The 15,858-nt window shown below is 52.7% G+C and overlaps 1 protein-coding gene across 4 annotated transcripts in view; it reads right to left on the bottom strand.

Moving 5' to 3' along the window:
* DGKZ (diacylglycerol kinase zeta) overlaps positions 1-15,858 on the bottom strand; it is a 53,817-nt gene that overhangs the window by 21,373 nt on the left and 16,586 nt on the right. For 2 of the 4 annotated variants that reach the window (XM_051791620.1, XM_051791621.1), the window contains exons 1-6: positions 5,236-12,797; positions 4,323-4,431; positions 3,522-3,617; positions 2,655-2,732; positions 2,277-2,333; positions 116-184 (exon numbers count right to left, since the gene is read on the bottom strand). In XM_051791620.1, coding sequence (XP_051647580.1) covers positions 116-184; positions 2,277-2,333; positions 2,655-2,732; positions 3,522-3,617; positions 4,323-4,431; positions 5,236-6,020 — 1,194 coding nt within the window. In that variant the 5' untranslated portion in view covers positions 6,021-12,797. Of the gene's footprint in view, positions 1-115; positions 185-2,276; positions 2,334-2,654; positions 2,733-3,521; positions 3,618-4,322; positions 4,432-5,235; positions 12,798-15,858 lie in introns of those variants that run through there. The other 2 variants (XM_051791622.1, XM_051791624.1) reach the window with 1 other exon arrangement.

Here is a 15,858-nt window from a genome sequence, read left to right as displayed (position 1 = left end):
CTTTTACTGCCAAACAAGAACGGTGGGATGTCCCTGGTTCCCAGCCCTGTTCTTGTCTCTCATTTGACCTTAGATTTCCTGAGGCTGAGAAAAACACCCCAAGATACCTTCTCACCTTGCCACACTGCCGGCATTTCCCTTCCTGCCGCCTTCGGTGCACCCAGTGATGCCGGACAACGATGGGCTAAAGGGAAAACAAAAAAAGAAAAGAAAAAAAAGGGGAATGAAAGGCCCAGCATGTGAAGGAATGCAGGAACAGGCAGAAATAATGGACCCAAGCCACCCAGGACCACTGCTCTTGCAGCAAACCCACTGCTCACAGGCACCAGCCCCAACCCTCTGAGAGAAGGCAAAGCCAAAGAATTGGGGGCATGAGGCCAAATTAAGATGCTCAGAGAAAAGGGAATCAAAACCAGAAGAAATAGGAAGGAGGAGAGGGAAAGTGAAGACTGAAAATCACAGAAAGCAGATCCAAGAGACAGGGGACAAGCAGTAGCACATCTCAGTCCCTTAACGTCTCTGTCCAGATGCCCCTAGTGCCAGGTGAAAAACTTGCTGGTGGAAGGTGTGAAAATCCCCAGAGAGACACAGTTTGTGCCCATAGAGAGACAGAAGTGCTTGCAGCTAAGCAGAGAACCTATCTTTCCCATTCCTCTAGGACAGCAGCGGACCCAAAGCCCCCCCCCCCCCCAATTCTCCCTGTTCTTTGCCCCAGGGCAATCCTGCAGCCTGCCTCAGCCCCAGGGTGGGCAGCAAGCAAGCACCTCTACCCTGCCTGCAGGCTCATGGTGGGAGAGGGCTGGGGCTTGCAGGAGTCACTTGCAGTGAGGGACTCAGAAGTTTTGTAAGGAAGCACCACATATCCTAAATCCCACCCTACTCTTCCAGCCCTGGATTAGGAATGGCACTGCAGAGAGAATAGCAAAAACAGAAGAGGGAGTGAGAATTCACAGGCTGTGGCAGGGCCCAACATCCTGCTCCTGACAGCTTTTGGGATCATGATGACAGAGGCACAAACTGGCAGGAGGTTTGGGTCAGCTCCAGTGTTGCCTGCTCTGAGTGCAGCACACTGGAGAGGACAAAGAGACCTGTTGGCTTTAGCAGACATGAATCTAGTAGGAGCAGAAGGGGGGCTATGCCTTGAGCTGAACTCTAAGTCCCAGCAGGCACATCTAGGGAGAGGGCTGACCCTGACTGAGATCCCTGGCACCACAAAGGCCAGAAGAGCACATTTCTAGGGAAATGGGAAGGAAGAGGCCTTGAAGGAACTGAGAAGCATTAGAAAGACAGGATGGAGAAGCAGAGTTTGAGAGAAAAAAAGAAAAACCAAGAAAGGGGAGGGAAAATTTGTAGAGTTTGGACAGAAGAAAAATAGAGACAGAAGATCAAGCAGAGGCAGACAGCTGTCAGCAGAGCCCTAAAAATAAGTGAAGCACAAATAGGTGAGCTAGGCTAAGAGTGATATGGGAAGGAGATATGGCAGGAAGAGCAAAGCAAGAAAGGAAGGTTTAAAGTGATGCTGAAAGCTTTGCTTTCTGATGTCACATTGGCATTTGAAAGCAGGCAGCCCTGTGTTTGAATACCTTTCCCCTACTGCATCTGCTGTGCCAGCACAAACACAGTGTGAGGGCAGCTGTGTTACCATTATGGCCCATGACTGAGCCATCCACACCCACTCTAGAGCACTGCATGGGCTACACTGACTCCATAGGCTGGAGGGTGAAACATGAAGGCTGACAGTTGCTTCCATCAGTGCAGCTCAGCAGACAGGTCCCAGGCCACCTCTTACATCCAGTATCTTAAAACATGGGCTAAAGTGGTCTGATAGCACCGCTGCAGGCATCTTCCACTGCTACCTGCAGTACCTGTGACACCCCAGTCAGGGCTGAGTGATAAAGCAAGAAATGAGCCCATACTGCTTCCTTCCAAATTGCAGACTTGGGAACCTGCTTTTTGCAATAGCCCTGTCTATTGTGCCTGGGGACCAACACGAGGGGGAAAGTTTATTCCAGAAAACAGTCTGCAGATTCTCTGCAGATTCAGGAACTTCAGAACATGCTTTACATTCCTTGTCTGCAAGCTCCCCACTCCTCACACTCAGTCTGCACTACTGCCTGGCAAAGAAACATTCCTTTTACTGCACCGCCCCCTTGGAGCAGGAGGCAGCATGATGCCTGAACTCTGATGGGCAAGATGCTGGCAGCATCTGGTGTCTTTGTCACCACACTGGAAAGAGCAAAGGTAGATGTGGGCAGTGTCCGAGGCACATCTCTCACCTCCCGTATGTTCCGGGATCCTGACTCCCTGAAGGAAGGCTTGCAGCGGAAATTTATCTGTAGATTGAACACACATGAGAGGAATTAGTAAAACCATCATACCTCAAGGCAACCTACTGGAGTTTACTGTACTACAGCAAGGCCCAGAACTTCTAGAGCTGTTTGGTACTTGCTGCAAAACCCTCACATATCTCTGTTACTGAACAAAATGGGGCCAAGGGTCCCAATCATGTCACTCCTTTTGATACTGTCTCCTCAGAAGACCCCTCTTTGCAATTACACACTGCAGTTCCCCAATCTTCTCGTCTTTTATTGCCAAAAAGGAAGGGTTGTTACAGTTTTGTGAGCTGCAGAGAGGGCTCAACAGGCTCTACTCACTTTCTCCAGCTGTTCAATGCAGGGTGTATGCACTACAATCTTGCAGGCTGCACACTTACGCCTGGAGAGCGGTTTTTGCTGCAGGATAAGAAAAGGGGAAGAAAAACATGCATGTGAGTGAAAACACGCAGTGTTCTGAGGCCGGCAAACTCAGCCTCCCATCATACCTCCTTCATATATATTGGGATACAGAACACGCCCCATAGTAAAGTTAGACACAGCCTAGACTCCTTGCAAGTGAAGGGATCTAAGCATGTGCCTACAGCAGATGCTCTCAAGTCTGGCACAGAACAGAGAGGTATTTTCCCCACTGTCCTGTCCTGCAGTTCTTGGCCTCTTCTGACACTGCCTGAGAGCACCGTGGCAGCTGGTCTGGGAGGCGCCTGCAGGGCTCCCCCAGTAAGCCCCATGAGCAGGCACTGTCACATCACTGCTCCATCCTACATCATAAGTAGGACTGAACCTGCAAGCTGGGAGGGAGGACTGCAGCAACCCTGTAAGAACAGTGCTGCCTGCAGGGGCTTGGGTCTCCAGCACACATTTTTCTCCTCCATTGAAAGGTCTTGGATTCAGATTATCCTTATAAGGGTGTGGGATCCTAACACCCTCTCCCTGGAATACTCTGGGCAAGTGGCAGCCCTGCGTCTGGTTCCTATTGCAAACTGAGCACCACCACGGGCAGAAACTACAGACTCAGCCCTCCAGTGTGCAGAAGCAGGAGGGACAGACTCCCTGTCTTGGCAGCTCCCCAGACCTCTGCATGTCCCCCAGCAGCAGCAGTACAGACTCCATTGTCACTCATCACATGACAGCCCAGCCTGCATCTTCAGCCTTTACCAGGGAGGTGGGTGATCCCAGGTGACTCACCAACAGCTTTGCCATGCAGTTCTGCTCCCCAACATAGCAGAAGTCCCCAGAGACGTTGGTCTCAAACCAGATGTGCTCCCCATATATCGCAGTCTCCTGAAAGGCACAAGACAACACATTTCTCTGAGAGCACCCCCAGACAGGCAACCGAGCCCCTAAAATGCTTTAAGCAAGGGACAAGATACTAGACAACGCTAGGGGGTAGGAGGTTGGAGCTAAAGGTAGGCCAGGAGACAAGATGCACGCAACAGAGAGGGACAACATCTGGACAGAGGAAACCTCACAAAGCTGCTGCCATGGCCAATCTGTTGGAAATGAAAGGGCCCCAGGAAACTAACTCCTACATCCCAGTTGCAGTGTCCTGCACAGGGGAGCTGATTCATCACCCCCTGAGAGGAGGCATCGGGACAAATTCAGTGCAGGGGACTCTCCTGAACCGGCTTCTGCTCTACAACCTCAGGATGCAGTTTAAAGCCTGCCAGGCTTTGCCTGCAAAGGAGCAGGGACTTGCTCCTTGTTGCTTGGCCCCAGCCACCAGATCTCAGCTGTCAGAAGCAGAAGAACTGGCAGTGGAGTAATTATGTCATACTCCCAGGAACCACTTGTGTCTGCACAGCTTCTCCTTGCAGCATCAAGCAGTGCTGCCAGCAGCACAGACATTGGCACCAGCTGGTGGCAATGGTAGAGGCCATAAATGTGTCGAAGTCAGTCACCTGGGAAGCCTCAACCTGGGAAGAGCCTTCTGCTTCCTGGCTGGGAGCCTATTCCATGCAATGCCCAGCAAAACGAGTTACAACTTACGCTCCAGTCCACAGTGCTGCGTATCTGCCTCTCCGAGTCGCTTCTCAGGGCTAGTGCAGGGTTTGGCTGGGCTATCATGTGCTGGAGGCTGGATTTGGCAATAGCTTTCCTGGAAGACACAGAGAGGCTGGCTATTAAATCAAGGTAGGAGGAATAACAACCTGCTTCTAAGATGCAATGTCAGGCTGGAGCAGACAAGCTTCCTCAAGACCAAGTGGCTGGAAATGAGGCGCATCTCGAGCACAGCTGGCTGAGGAGTGCCTGTTCCTATGAGACAGCTGCCCACATTGCTGACAGCTCAGCTAAAGACACCTTGTACCCAGCAAAAGGCACAGCCTGGGCCTGCTGGGTCAATGCCCTTGGGGATGACAGTTCCATTGCAAAACACCCTGGAAGTCTCCAACAAGCTGTGGTGGTAAGGCTGCCTTTGCAGGGACAATCCAGAGCCCCTTGCCCACAGAGGCTCCCTGCAGCTCTCCCATACTAAGGCACATCAGAGCTTGGAGTTCTTGCAGGGACCAGCACAACCAGCCAGAATAAAAGCTGTTGTTTGTTTGGGGCTAGCGAGCTTCTCCCCAGATGCGCTAGGGTAGAGGAAAGGAGCAGGTGATCCAGCCAGCAGAAGAAAGTGTGCACCTCCAGCCCACAACCAGGCCTGCCATCTCCCTCTGGCCCCAGTCTGGCAGGAGAGGACAACCGCAAACTCCAGGGGCTGCACTGAAAGCATCAGCAGCAGCACTGGCCCGAGTGGAAGATGCTCAAGGTATGCCAGCAGCACTGCAAAACACCAATAGTAACCAGGGCCAAAGGCACCGAGTCCCTTCCCTCCTTCCCCACCAAGCCTGAGTCTGCATCCAATTTCTCCCCTCCCCAAGGCACCGATTGCCCACTTGCATGCTGTCGCCATACATACAGCAACCGGGGGCTCCAGCCATCCGGGGCAGCGTGGCAGGTGGACTCCGGTCCCAAGCCCTCGGGGGAGGTGGCAGAGGGGCACCCGGCTCTGGCCACCCCTGCACAGTGTTGGGCCAGCAGCCGTGGGTGGCTGGAGGGGAGCAGCCCAGGTCGGAGGGGATCGCTGGAGCGCCGGCGCTGGCTGAGGCGGCGGTAGCGGCCTGGCAGGCCGTAGGCAGCCCGGCTGTACACAACCTCGGTGGGTAGGTGGTGGGAGGAGGAGCGCCGCAGGCAGCGGGGGCCCCATGACAGCAGCCCCCCCTGGAGTGGCCGCAGCTGGGGCAGCATGGCCAGCCATGTCTCCTCAGCCCAACGCTCATGCTGGGCCTGCTCAGTTTCTGCTGCTGTGCCACCATCCTCCAGAGACTCGGATTTGGAGCTGTCAGCATGGGGAGCCCTGTTCCCCTTCTCTCCCATGGGAATGAGGCTGGCCAGGAGGACAGAGGGACCCAGCAGTTGGGCATCACTGGCTTGTGCCTGGCCCCCGCGCTTCGCCTGCACAGCAAACCTGGGGCTGAGGCAGGGTGGCGTGGTGCTGGAGCGTCGGCGGGTGCCAGGACGCCGGACCAGGCCCAGGCAGGAGAGGGATGCCTCTGGAGTGCCTGAGCCGCGGCGGCGCTGGGCCAGCACGCTGGAAGGCAGCCCCACCTGGGAGCGACGCCTGGCCTTGCCTGTGGGCATGGCCACCACGCTGGTGTGCCGCAGCCTCTTCCGTCCAAAGTGGCGCCTAAAAAAGGTTTCCATTGCAACTGGATGGTGGCTGTTCAAAGAGACCAGGAATTAAGTAGGCTCCCCCACGGGTCCCCAGACCAGGCTGTGGGGGTCAGGGCAAGGAGTCAGGAGAAAGTAGGGAACAGAGGGCTGAAGCAGGGAGTGGGGGACATGGCAATGCCTCCTGGGGCACGTGGCAGGGTCCTGCTCCCCACAGCTCTACTGCTCCCTGAGTTTCACTGCTCAGCCCAGGGGGCTGCGATGGCAGGGCAAGTGTTCCCACCTAACTGGAACCCTGCTCTCTACTGTGGGATCAGCAGAGACCCTGCACCCCAAGGTGCCAATGAGCCCTGGTACCTCAACTACCCTCACTGCTTTCCTGATGCTGGTCCATCTGGTTTCCCCACAGGAACCACTCTGGCTAAGCACTAGTCCCACCAAATTTGCAGCAAATTGAAATTAAGCCCTTGTGAATCCTACAGAAGAAAATGAACCAGGCCAGTAAAAGCAGTGCAGGCAGATTTGGTAGATCTGGCTAGCTCCAGTGCTCCCCTCTTCCAGAGCTAGTGCTTTGCTTCCCACCTTCTGGCTGCCACCTCTCTTCAACTGGTAGAGAGGATTTATTCAAGGTCAATTCAAAAAACCCCCACAGTTTGGTATAAGCAAACTTCTGGCTCTTCAGCTGCTCCCAAGGCAGGGGACTCTGGATCATGGCAGCCTGCAAGCACACATAAGCCACCACCACCACTCTCAAGGATTTCAGTTCTGTACAAGGCATCTCCTGTACCCACCACAGGGTATGGGCATGCTGCTCACCACTATGCTAAGACTGACATCTGCTCCACTTGCTTCTATCTTCCTTCTTTCTTATGCTCTTTTACACACTCACTTGTAGGTCAGCAATACCAGAGAATCTTCAGGAGAACACCCTGGCCCAAACTTTTAAAGTCCCAAGGCCCACACAAACAGGTAACCTTGTCAGAAGCTTCTTCCCTTTTTATTTGGGAAATGCTGTAAGATGGGACATATTTTATTTTCTGGACAAACTAGAGTTTTTGATAGTGCTTGTAGCACTAGGGGCTGTACATTTTTTTTTTTAAATGAGTACAAAGCTGACTTTATATTTTTGGAAAAGACCAGGCTTGGTTTGGATTCCTCCAGCCTGGTGGGCAAGGAGATCAGCTCTTTAGTTTGTACAGTCTCATCACCATGCCTGTACTCAGTAATGTAGTACAAAGAGAGAAGGAAAGAAGGACAGCGACGGCCTCCAGAGAGCAGCATCAGGGCAGCTAAAGCCTGGCTGAACTGAAAGCAAAACCAAATCGTCACCTCTTCAGAAGTATTTCTCAAGTCCCACCACTGCAAGCAATGCAGGTAGGCACTTGGTCACCAGAAGGTTCAATCCACTGAGGCCCATGCAGCTTTGCAGAGGGCAAAAGCACATTTTGCTGATGACCCTGATTCCAGCCTGTCCCCAACACTGTAGTGCTTCATTCCTGTCTGCTGCCCCCATTGTCTGCAGGACGATGCACAGTAAATTGCATAGAATCTAAGAATCCAGACTTCCCCCGTACAACTTGAGGCCATTTCCTCTTGTTCTATCACTTGTTACTTGGGAGAAGAGACAGACCCCACACGTTGCTAAAACCTCCTTTCAGGTAGCTGTAGAGAGCAATAAGGTCTCCCCTGAGCCTCCTTTTCCCCACGCTAAACAACCCCAGCTCCTTCAGCCGCTCTTCCTACGATTTGTCCTCTAGACCCTTTGTCAGCTTCATTACCTTTCTCTGGACATGCTCCAGCACCCCAATGTCCTTGCAGTGAGGAGCCAAAAACTGGACACAGGATTTGAGGCGCTGCCTCACCAGTGTTGCAGCATACAGGGAGACAATCACTTCCTTAGTCCTGCTGGCCACACTATTTCTGATACAGGTTAGGAGGCAGTTGGCCCTCTTGGCCACCTGGGCACATTGCTGGCTCATGTTCAGCTGGCTTTTGACCAGCATCATTACCAACAGGTGTTAAAAATTGTCTGAACAAATAAAACATTAAAAAAATGCAAGTGAGAATGCTGCTTGGATGTGGCACACAGCAACAGATCCTTTTTGGCTAGCTTTAGCTGCTGGGGGAGACAGAGTGACCAATTGCACCCCAAATAAGCTGAACGGCTGCTCCCTCATGTCCCAGATACTCCACCAGCATCAAGCTGCTGTGGGCAGGAAGATCTCTCAACACAGCTTCCTTCCTTTTTGCACCACAGTCTCGTGAGGAAATCTGCTAGAACAACCTTGGCTTGACATTTATGTTTGAGTACTAGCTGATTACCAGCCTTTTTATCTTCAGGGCTGTCTGTAAGTGGCATACAGCCTCAAGCTCCAACCACCAATGGTGAAGGTTATTACAAGACAACCTTCTGACAGCCCATGACAGCAGGACACGGCAGCTCAGATATGTTGGGTGAACATATCCCCACCTCTTGCATCTTACTTCCAACCTGAGCTCCAAATGGTGTACTGCAGGTGTTGAGAGCTGCTGCTGGCAGAGCAGATGGACAGACTGCCAGGGGTGCTCAGGGTTGATATGCATCAGCAGAGCTGCATGCAGAGCAGCCAGGGAACCACACACCGGGCAGAGAGGAGCCTGAGAGGAGCTAAGCCCTGGAAGCCTCTGGCCTAACAGCAGCATACTTCTGGGATCTGCCCTTTTTGCCACTGAGAAAAAGATGGAGAAGAGCCAGCACCTGTGGCTGCTCTGCAGACTGCATTGCTCAGCTCAGTTAGGAGGCTGGATGAAGGCAGTCTGGCATTTGCAGTGTACAAAGGAAAGGAAGTACTGCTATGTACACTAGGATATCAAATCTACTTATCAGCAGATACACACTACCATTTCAATCTCCTCCTGTGAATAAGGAAAGAGACAGCAGATCTGGTCTGCTCATGATTTTCAGTCAGAGCTCTTGGGAGGTGTTTTTTTTTTTTTGATAACCAGAGCCCTCAAAGTCTCCTACACTCCCAGCCTGGTCTCAGTGGGCAGACACACTGCTGAAGCAGGAACATGTCCTCGCAGGATCCAAATGCCCTTGGAAAGTACAGCAGGGATTGAAGAGGAAAAACTTGCATCTTGTAACTTCAGTGGACACAGAGCTCATGGATCAGCTGACTCAGAGACATCTCTCCAGACATCCAACAGCCATCCCTCATGTGGTGGTGGTAGTCCTAAAATCAGACAGGCTGACTCCCAGGGCTAAACATGCAGTGTCCATCATGGTATAACCTCTTGCCCCCATCAGGAGGAGCACCTGGATATTCAGCTCCATTATTCTGCTTTGCTTCACTAGCCTCAAGCAAACTCCCATATACTAAACTGAACAGGCCCTCTGTGCCCTTAGATACATAGAGCGATCTTGTGCCATAAGCCTGCTTGGCCCTTTCTCCACATTTTTATTCTCTCTGTCCCTCTAGCAACCTGGTCTATTCCTGCCAGTGCCCAGAAGCAAGAGAGATCTCAGGTTACCTTCATACAGTGGCATATCTGGCACCTGTCCCCTGGCACCAAAGGTGGCAAGAGGACCCTACTGCAGGACACTGCTGGCAGCAAACACACAAGTCTTGAGTCATAGAAAAGCCTGGATATGAAAAACACCATTAGCTCCTGACCTTTCAGCAAATCTCCAGTTAGTCGACTGGAAAGCATTTTTTCCAACCACGGGACTACAAGGAAAACGAGTCAGAGTGCTTTGCCCTGTTCCATGACAAGCACCTGTCCTGATGGCAGCTGGTTGGGTTCCTGCATCCTGGCTTGCTGTGGGTGCTGGGGAGCTGCTGTGGCACTGGAGCTGGCAGCATGCGTGCAGGAGCCCATTTCAGTTTACAAGCTGTCTTCGCCTGTCAAGGACACTTGACTTGTACAGATCAACCATAAGGAAAGTATAACTGTTATTATTAGCCACCCCTGCATGACAGCCAGATCCCCTGGGCTTCTGCCTCTCTGTCTCCTCCCTGCTAGGACATCAGAAGGACTGAGGGACAAGAGCCTGGGAGCCCATCCAGAGAACTGCTGCTCATCCCCACGCCATCCCCACCCACCACTTGCTTTCAGCCTCGGTTTCTATCACAAGCTTGTGCAGCCCACATCCCCCTCTCAGTGCTCTGATATTCAATCTTCCCATGTATGTTGCCGTCCTCACACCACCCTTCCTGAGATGCCGTCCCTGCTCTCCCATGCTGCTTCCCACGTATCAGTCACCAGCCTCTCCCCTTAGGGCTCCCTGGCCAACCCTCTCTGAAGGGCCACAAAGAGCAACCTGCACAGATGAGGTCTGCTGAGGAAGGTGCCCCCATGCCAGACAGGGAAGAGAAAACACTGGACAAGATGTAGTGCAACCTTCAGGCTTTCGTTGCAGCAATCAGCAAGTTCCCAAACTGTGCAGTTTGTTTGTACTCAGAATTTCCATTCCAGCTGTCATCTCTCCTACCATCATGCAAATAAAAGAGTCAGGAACTCCCCCATGTTGGGTCCAGTAGGAGCAAGAAGATGGGGCTCCCCCCAGCACAGGGGCAGGGAGGCTCCATCCAAACCATGAGCCTTTCAAAGTGTCACAAGGGGTGAGCTACAGGCTATGCTCAACTGTTTGGGGATTCATACATTTGATCTACTGCAACAAGTGCCACCACCTATAGGGGCCACAGCACCTCACTCCCAGGCTTCTGAGCTGCAGGAGCATGGCATTCCCAGGGCAAACCATGGCTAAGGACATCCTTGGTTGCGCTGTCACCCTTCAGGGGAAGAGATTACTGCTACAACCTTAAGGCTGCCCCTCCAGGCTGCAGAAGCCCATTTCTGGTCCTAGCAGGGCACTCAGAGGGGAACAAATCTCCACCTATCTCTCAGTGAGCCCTGGGTTTGATCAAGACAAATTCAGACCTCTCTTCTAGTGAGAAAGCAAGGAAAGTGCTTAGAAACCAGCTGGTGGTCAGATGCATGCAGCTGCAGAGAACCTCCTCCCAGTCCTGAGGTCTTTGGGGTCTCTGCATTGCAAGGGCTACTGGGCATGGACAGCAAGAGCAAGGTACCCCTGGCAATACCTAAGCAAGTTTGCTAACTTGTTCAGAAGCCTGCCAGTGTTACTGGGCACTCTGGTTGACCATCCTGGAGGCCCTGGGACAGCACTGCTTCACAAGGGATGGGCAGCTACATCAATTTGCCCTCTGCACCCATCTTGCGTGTGGCTCAGCAAGAGCACAACTCACAGCCTCCTGCTCTCACATATAGACACCTCTGTTCACAGTGTCACAGCACTGCCAGCACTGTGGACCTGACACAAATATCCTATCACCCCAGACATGAAAGACTAACAGGATACCTGCACAAGATGACCAGAAGCAAAACCTGTCCACAGGCCTTACTGCAGGCGACAGAAACTTCACAGCACACCTCAGCATCACCATTTCAGCATCACTTCTGACTGTTGGTGCCCTGGGCACATCACCATGCAGTTCACACCAGGGATGAGACACAGGCACTAACTCCACACCATTTTCGGGTATTCACAGTCAGTCAGAAGCTGGGGACACACGGGGGAGATGCAGCCACTAAGCTTCCTTCTTTGAACTAGCAAGGCAGGGGGACGGATGCAGCACTGGGGACCAGCAGCTGCCTTGCAGGGGGATTGTAGCATGGTAAAGAAATGAAACACCACAGCTTTGCAGTTTGCCATGGAAGGCTTCTCCAAGTGGCAAAGCCAGGTGGAAGGCCACTGCCTGGCCCTGCCTCAATCAATGCAAGGCAAAAGTCATCCCACCTTCATGCCTGGCCCTTCAAAAGACAGTGTTCTCAAGTTTGGTTTTCTGGGAAGAGTACAGGCTGGGAGCAAAAGGGTCTGAGACTTTTTTTACAGTTCCTAGCATTATCCCAACATCCTTGTGGCAACTCCATCCTGCCTCACCCCAAACTCTGTATGATGCTCCAGTGCCATCTCCCCTTCACCACCTTCTCAGCAAACCTGAGATGTCCTTTATGGTATATCTGCCAGACTAGCTCAGATCCTCTACTTATGCTTCATAAAGTCAAGAGTTTGTCAGTCCTAGGGTTCAGAGTAACATGACTTCTTTCCCAAAATCCATGGAAGACAGTATTTTGTCTTGATTTAAATCAAAGCCATTCCCTTTGAGTCTCCTGGGCTGATTCTGGGCATTCATATTCTTGACAACTTTCCACCACCATAATGTTATGAAGTTTATATGCCACTACAGTAAATAATCTGCCTCCTGGCAATCAAAAAACCTGACAGCACTGATATAAACAATCTGTTGCTGCATTTGGCTAAGGAGTCAAACAGCAAGACTGATAGCCTCGAGCTGTGAATTAACCAGGAGTAAAAGCAGAGGCTGAGCCACCGCTATCAGTGATGCAGGGGTCGAGGGAGAGGCCAGCCATGCAGTTTCTATTTTGGTCCCATCAGCAGGACCAGCAATGCAGGCTGGGAAGGACTTGGAGTCACTTTCTTCTCTCTCTCTGAGCTCCCTTTCCAAAGTGACATGCACAAAGTAAATCAGCAGGGGGGCTTAGCAGGGTGTCCTGGTGGTTTGGGTGCCCAGCCCGTGATTTCTTTTGCAGATTCCCATTATTGTCCCCAGTGCTGGTCACCTCCTTCAGTATGCACAGCTTTGTGCCTCACAAGGCAGGACATGCTACTTAAAGGGTGGCCAGTCCCACGGACCAGCTGTCTGATCCAGGCCCCTTCCCATCCCCCACCCAGCACAAACAAAAGCAGCAAACGAGGGGACAAGAAAGAAGAGGAGCAGAGAAGGGGAGCGCGTGGGGAGAAGCCCCTGTGACCTGATCCGGAGCGGCGCAGGGGTCCTGCAGGTGCTGAGCGGGTGGCGGTGGCCGTGCAGCAGCTGTGGGCCAGCCCTCCCCTACCGGGCCAGCCCTCCCCTACCAAGTCCTAGTTTGGAGAGCGAGCGCTTGGCTTCTCCCTCCGCTCCTCCCCGCGCTGCAAACCCTGACAGCGCTCGTTAAAATAACCAACTGCACTTCCTCTCAGAGCAGCCCCAAGGCCGGCTTGCCCCCGGTCGCAGGCACGGGCACCAAAGGGGGGTCAAAAAGAGAGGGGTCCCCCCGGCGCCCAGCTGCCCTCCAAATACCCAGCTGCGGCTCGAGGATGGCACTGCTTCCCTGGGAGCGGCAGGAGGAGGACAAGGGGAAGAATGCGCCTAAGAGGCGATTCTCTCCCGCCTCCTTGGGACCTGGATAAAGGGGTTTGCACAGCTGACGAGATCAAAGCCGCCTGCCATGGAGAACCTATCTTCGTGTACAGGAGGTAACTTGCTCCTGACTTATAGACAGTCTTTGCTCCAGGCAGGCTCCACAGATGTCTCAGGAGCTTTTTGTCTTCCCTTGTTGCTAAAACTCTCCATGGGACCCTCTTGTAGCCAGGCTGGGGACTTCCCCATCATGTTTCACCACTCTCTGGGTCCCCCAGCTGTCCCTAGGGACCTGCTCCCAGCCAAACACAACCCAGCTCCCTTTTGGGGCCACAAAACCCACGTCTGCTTTGGTCTTTGTAGAGAGGGGAGGGAGGGTCATGCCACAGGCCAGCTCACTTCAGGATGCGTCATCAACTATTGTTATTTTGGTCACTTACCCGGCGATGGGAACCGATAGCCACACACACACACACACACACACACACACACACACACACACACACACACACACGGCTGTAGTGAGTGAGTCAGCCTGAGTGGCTGCAGCTCCGACCTCTTCCTTTCACACCCTGCCCCCTCCCGCCTGCTCCTTCCCCTTGCCTACATGTCATGGCTAAAATTAGGCAGGGAGCTCTTCTCCTCTGTGTGTAGGAACGTGCATGTATTTGGACTGTGCCCAGTGCTCCTTGGGGCCTGGAGAGAGACTACAGTAACAGGATCATAACAAAACGTCACGGAGGCTGCAGCCAGTGTGCCAAAGGCGGCCAGCCGCCTTCCCTGATGGGTGTCTTGAAAGCAGTTCACAGGAAACCATTAACCAGAGGGGAGTCAGGCCTGAAGGCTGAGCTACCACCACTGCTGCCACCTCCATCACAGCAGAAGGAGCAAGTAGCCTTTGCGAAGCAGGGGGAGGCAGGGGTAGGAGAGGACACGTGAGCACCACCAAAGCTGCTGTGGGGATTGCATTCAGCCCTTTTCTCACAACGCCAGAGGGGAAAGGGAGCTGGAGATACCCAGGGCAGCCAGGAGATGTTCGCACCTGCTCAGTCCTCTCTCCCCTCAAACCTGGCAGTTGATGAACAATGGAGGGCTCTTTCCCTGCACAGGGTATCTACACATCCTTTGGACTTCCCTTCCCACTTCTAGGAAAGAGCCAGCTGCCACTAGCAGTCAAGCAGGTCCCAGCATCCTTGCAGCCTCAGGGTGGCCACATTGCCAGCTGCAGAAGGGCCCCTAGGAACAGTCCCCTGTCCATCACTAAGACCCATTGACTGGGACTGCCAGGATGTTCTATCAAAGGGGAAATTAAAACTGTGCTATAACTAATCAATCATTCAGAACAAAGTAGCCTGGTAAGAGATATGTGCGGTTCCTCCCCAGCCCCATCTCCAGCCAAGGAAGCTAACAGAATCACAGAATAGTGTGGGTTGGAAGAGAGTTTAAAGAGCATCTTGTTCCAACCTCCTGCCACAGGCAAGGACACCTTCCACTAGACCAGGTTGCTCAAAGCTCCATCCAGCCTGGTCTTGAACACTTCCAGGGAGGGTTCAAGCTTCCAGCTTGTCTCCAATTGCCCTGTACCCATCCTGCTCTCCCTGTTCCCCATGGTCTATGCATAGCAGACACCCCTGCTGCTCCTCACCCCCACCACAGTCCTACCTCCCTCCTGGGCCAGCAGGATCTAGACATGTAAATGGAAACAGCCTGGAGGGGTGACAAAGGAGGATTCCAGCTGGCCCCCAAATCCCTTCCCAGTCAAGCAGACCAGCAAAAGACCAGGTCACTAATTCTCCAAGTCCCTTTCCCTGGAGGCAGTGGGAGTAGAAAGCCTAAGAGCCCATTCCTCAAGCCAGCCACGCAAACCTTCTTGTTGCCATTCTCCTCCTTCCCCCATGACTTACTTAAGCCCTCAGCCTGTAAACATGCACATGGGAGAATGGGTCATGACGGAGACCTTTGGCTCCCTGTGCTGCTGTCACAGGTTTCAGTCTGCTGTGTTCAAGCAGAAACCACTGCTCCTAGCTGAGAGGCTCCCCAGGCCCACGCAGCCCTGAGCAAGACTTTCCAAGTGAGGAGACCCTGGTCCCACGCACCTGAAACCACACCACAAGTGGCAGCCCCTGCAGGTGTCTGCAAGGGGCAAAACTGCTCAGCATCCCTGAGAAACCTGGTCCCCAGTGACCTCTCCACACCACAAAGCCTGAGACAAGAAAGACACCTCCCAAGCCTTCATTGTGACCCCGTGACTAAGCAAAGTACATGCTGATTTGCCACACAAATGGCATTTGTTGGTTTAACTGTGAACTTGTTACTGATATCAAGTCTAACCTTTAGTTTCACTTTTTCACCTTGTGGCAGTGACTGTCTTTTTATTCCGCACCACACATCAAAACTATGCACCTCATATAAAAAGTAAAGTAATTCCTTTTAACAACGTTAAATCTATCTTTTTTTTGGTTTTGCTGAATGTCAGCTTCTCTCTCTGCAACAAATGGGAGGGCAGGAGGAAAAGTTGATTTTTTTTCTCCTCCACCCTTTTTTTTCTACATGCTCTCAGCATATCTGCTCTTACGTGCTTCGTTTTCTTCTCTCACCTTAATATCCCCACATCTGTCAGCTTCTGCAACAACCATTGTCCTTCAGAGAGGAGATCCCAGGCGAAGAGG

The sequence above is a fragment of the Manacus candei genome, unplaced genomic scaffold, assembly GCF_025592945.1.
Source record: "Manacus candei isolate 608988 ecotype Guabito, Panama unplaced genomic scaffold, ASM2559294v1 h1tg000033l, whole genome shotgun sequence".
NCBI classification, from domain to species: Eukaryota; Metazoa; Chordata; class Aves; order Passeriformes; family Pipridae; genus Manacus; species Manacus candei.
Note: the sequence above shows the minus strand (reverse complement) of the source record. Positions and strands in the feature narration are given on the sequence as shown.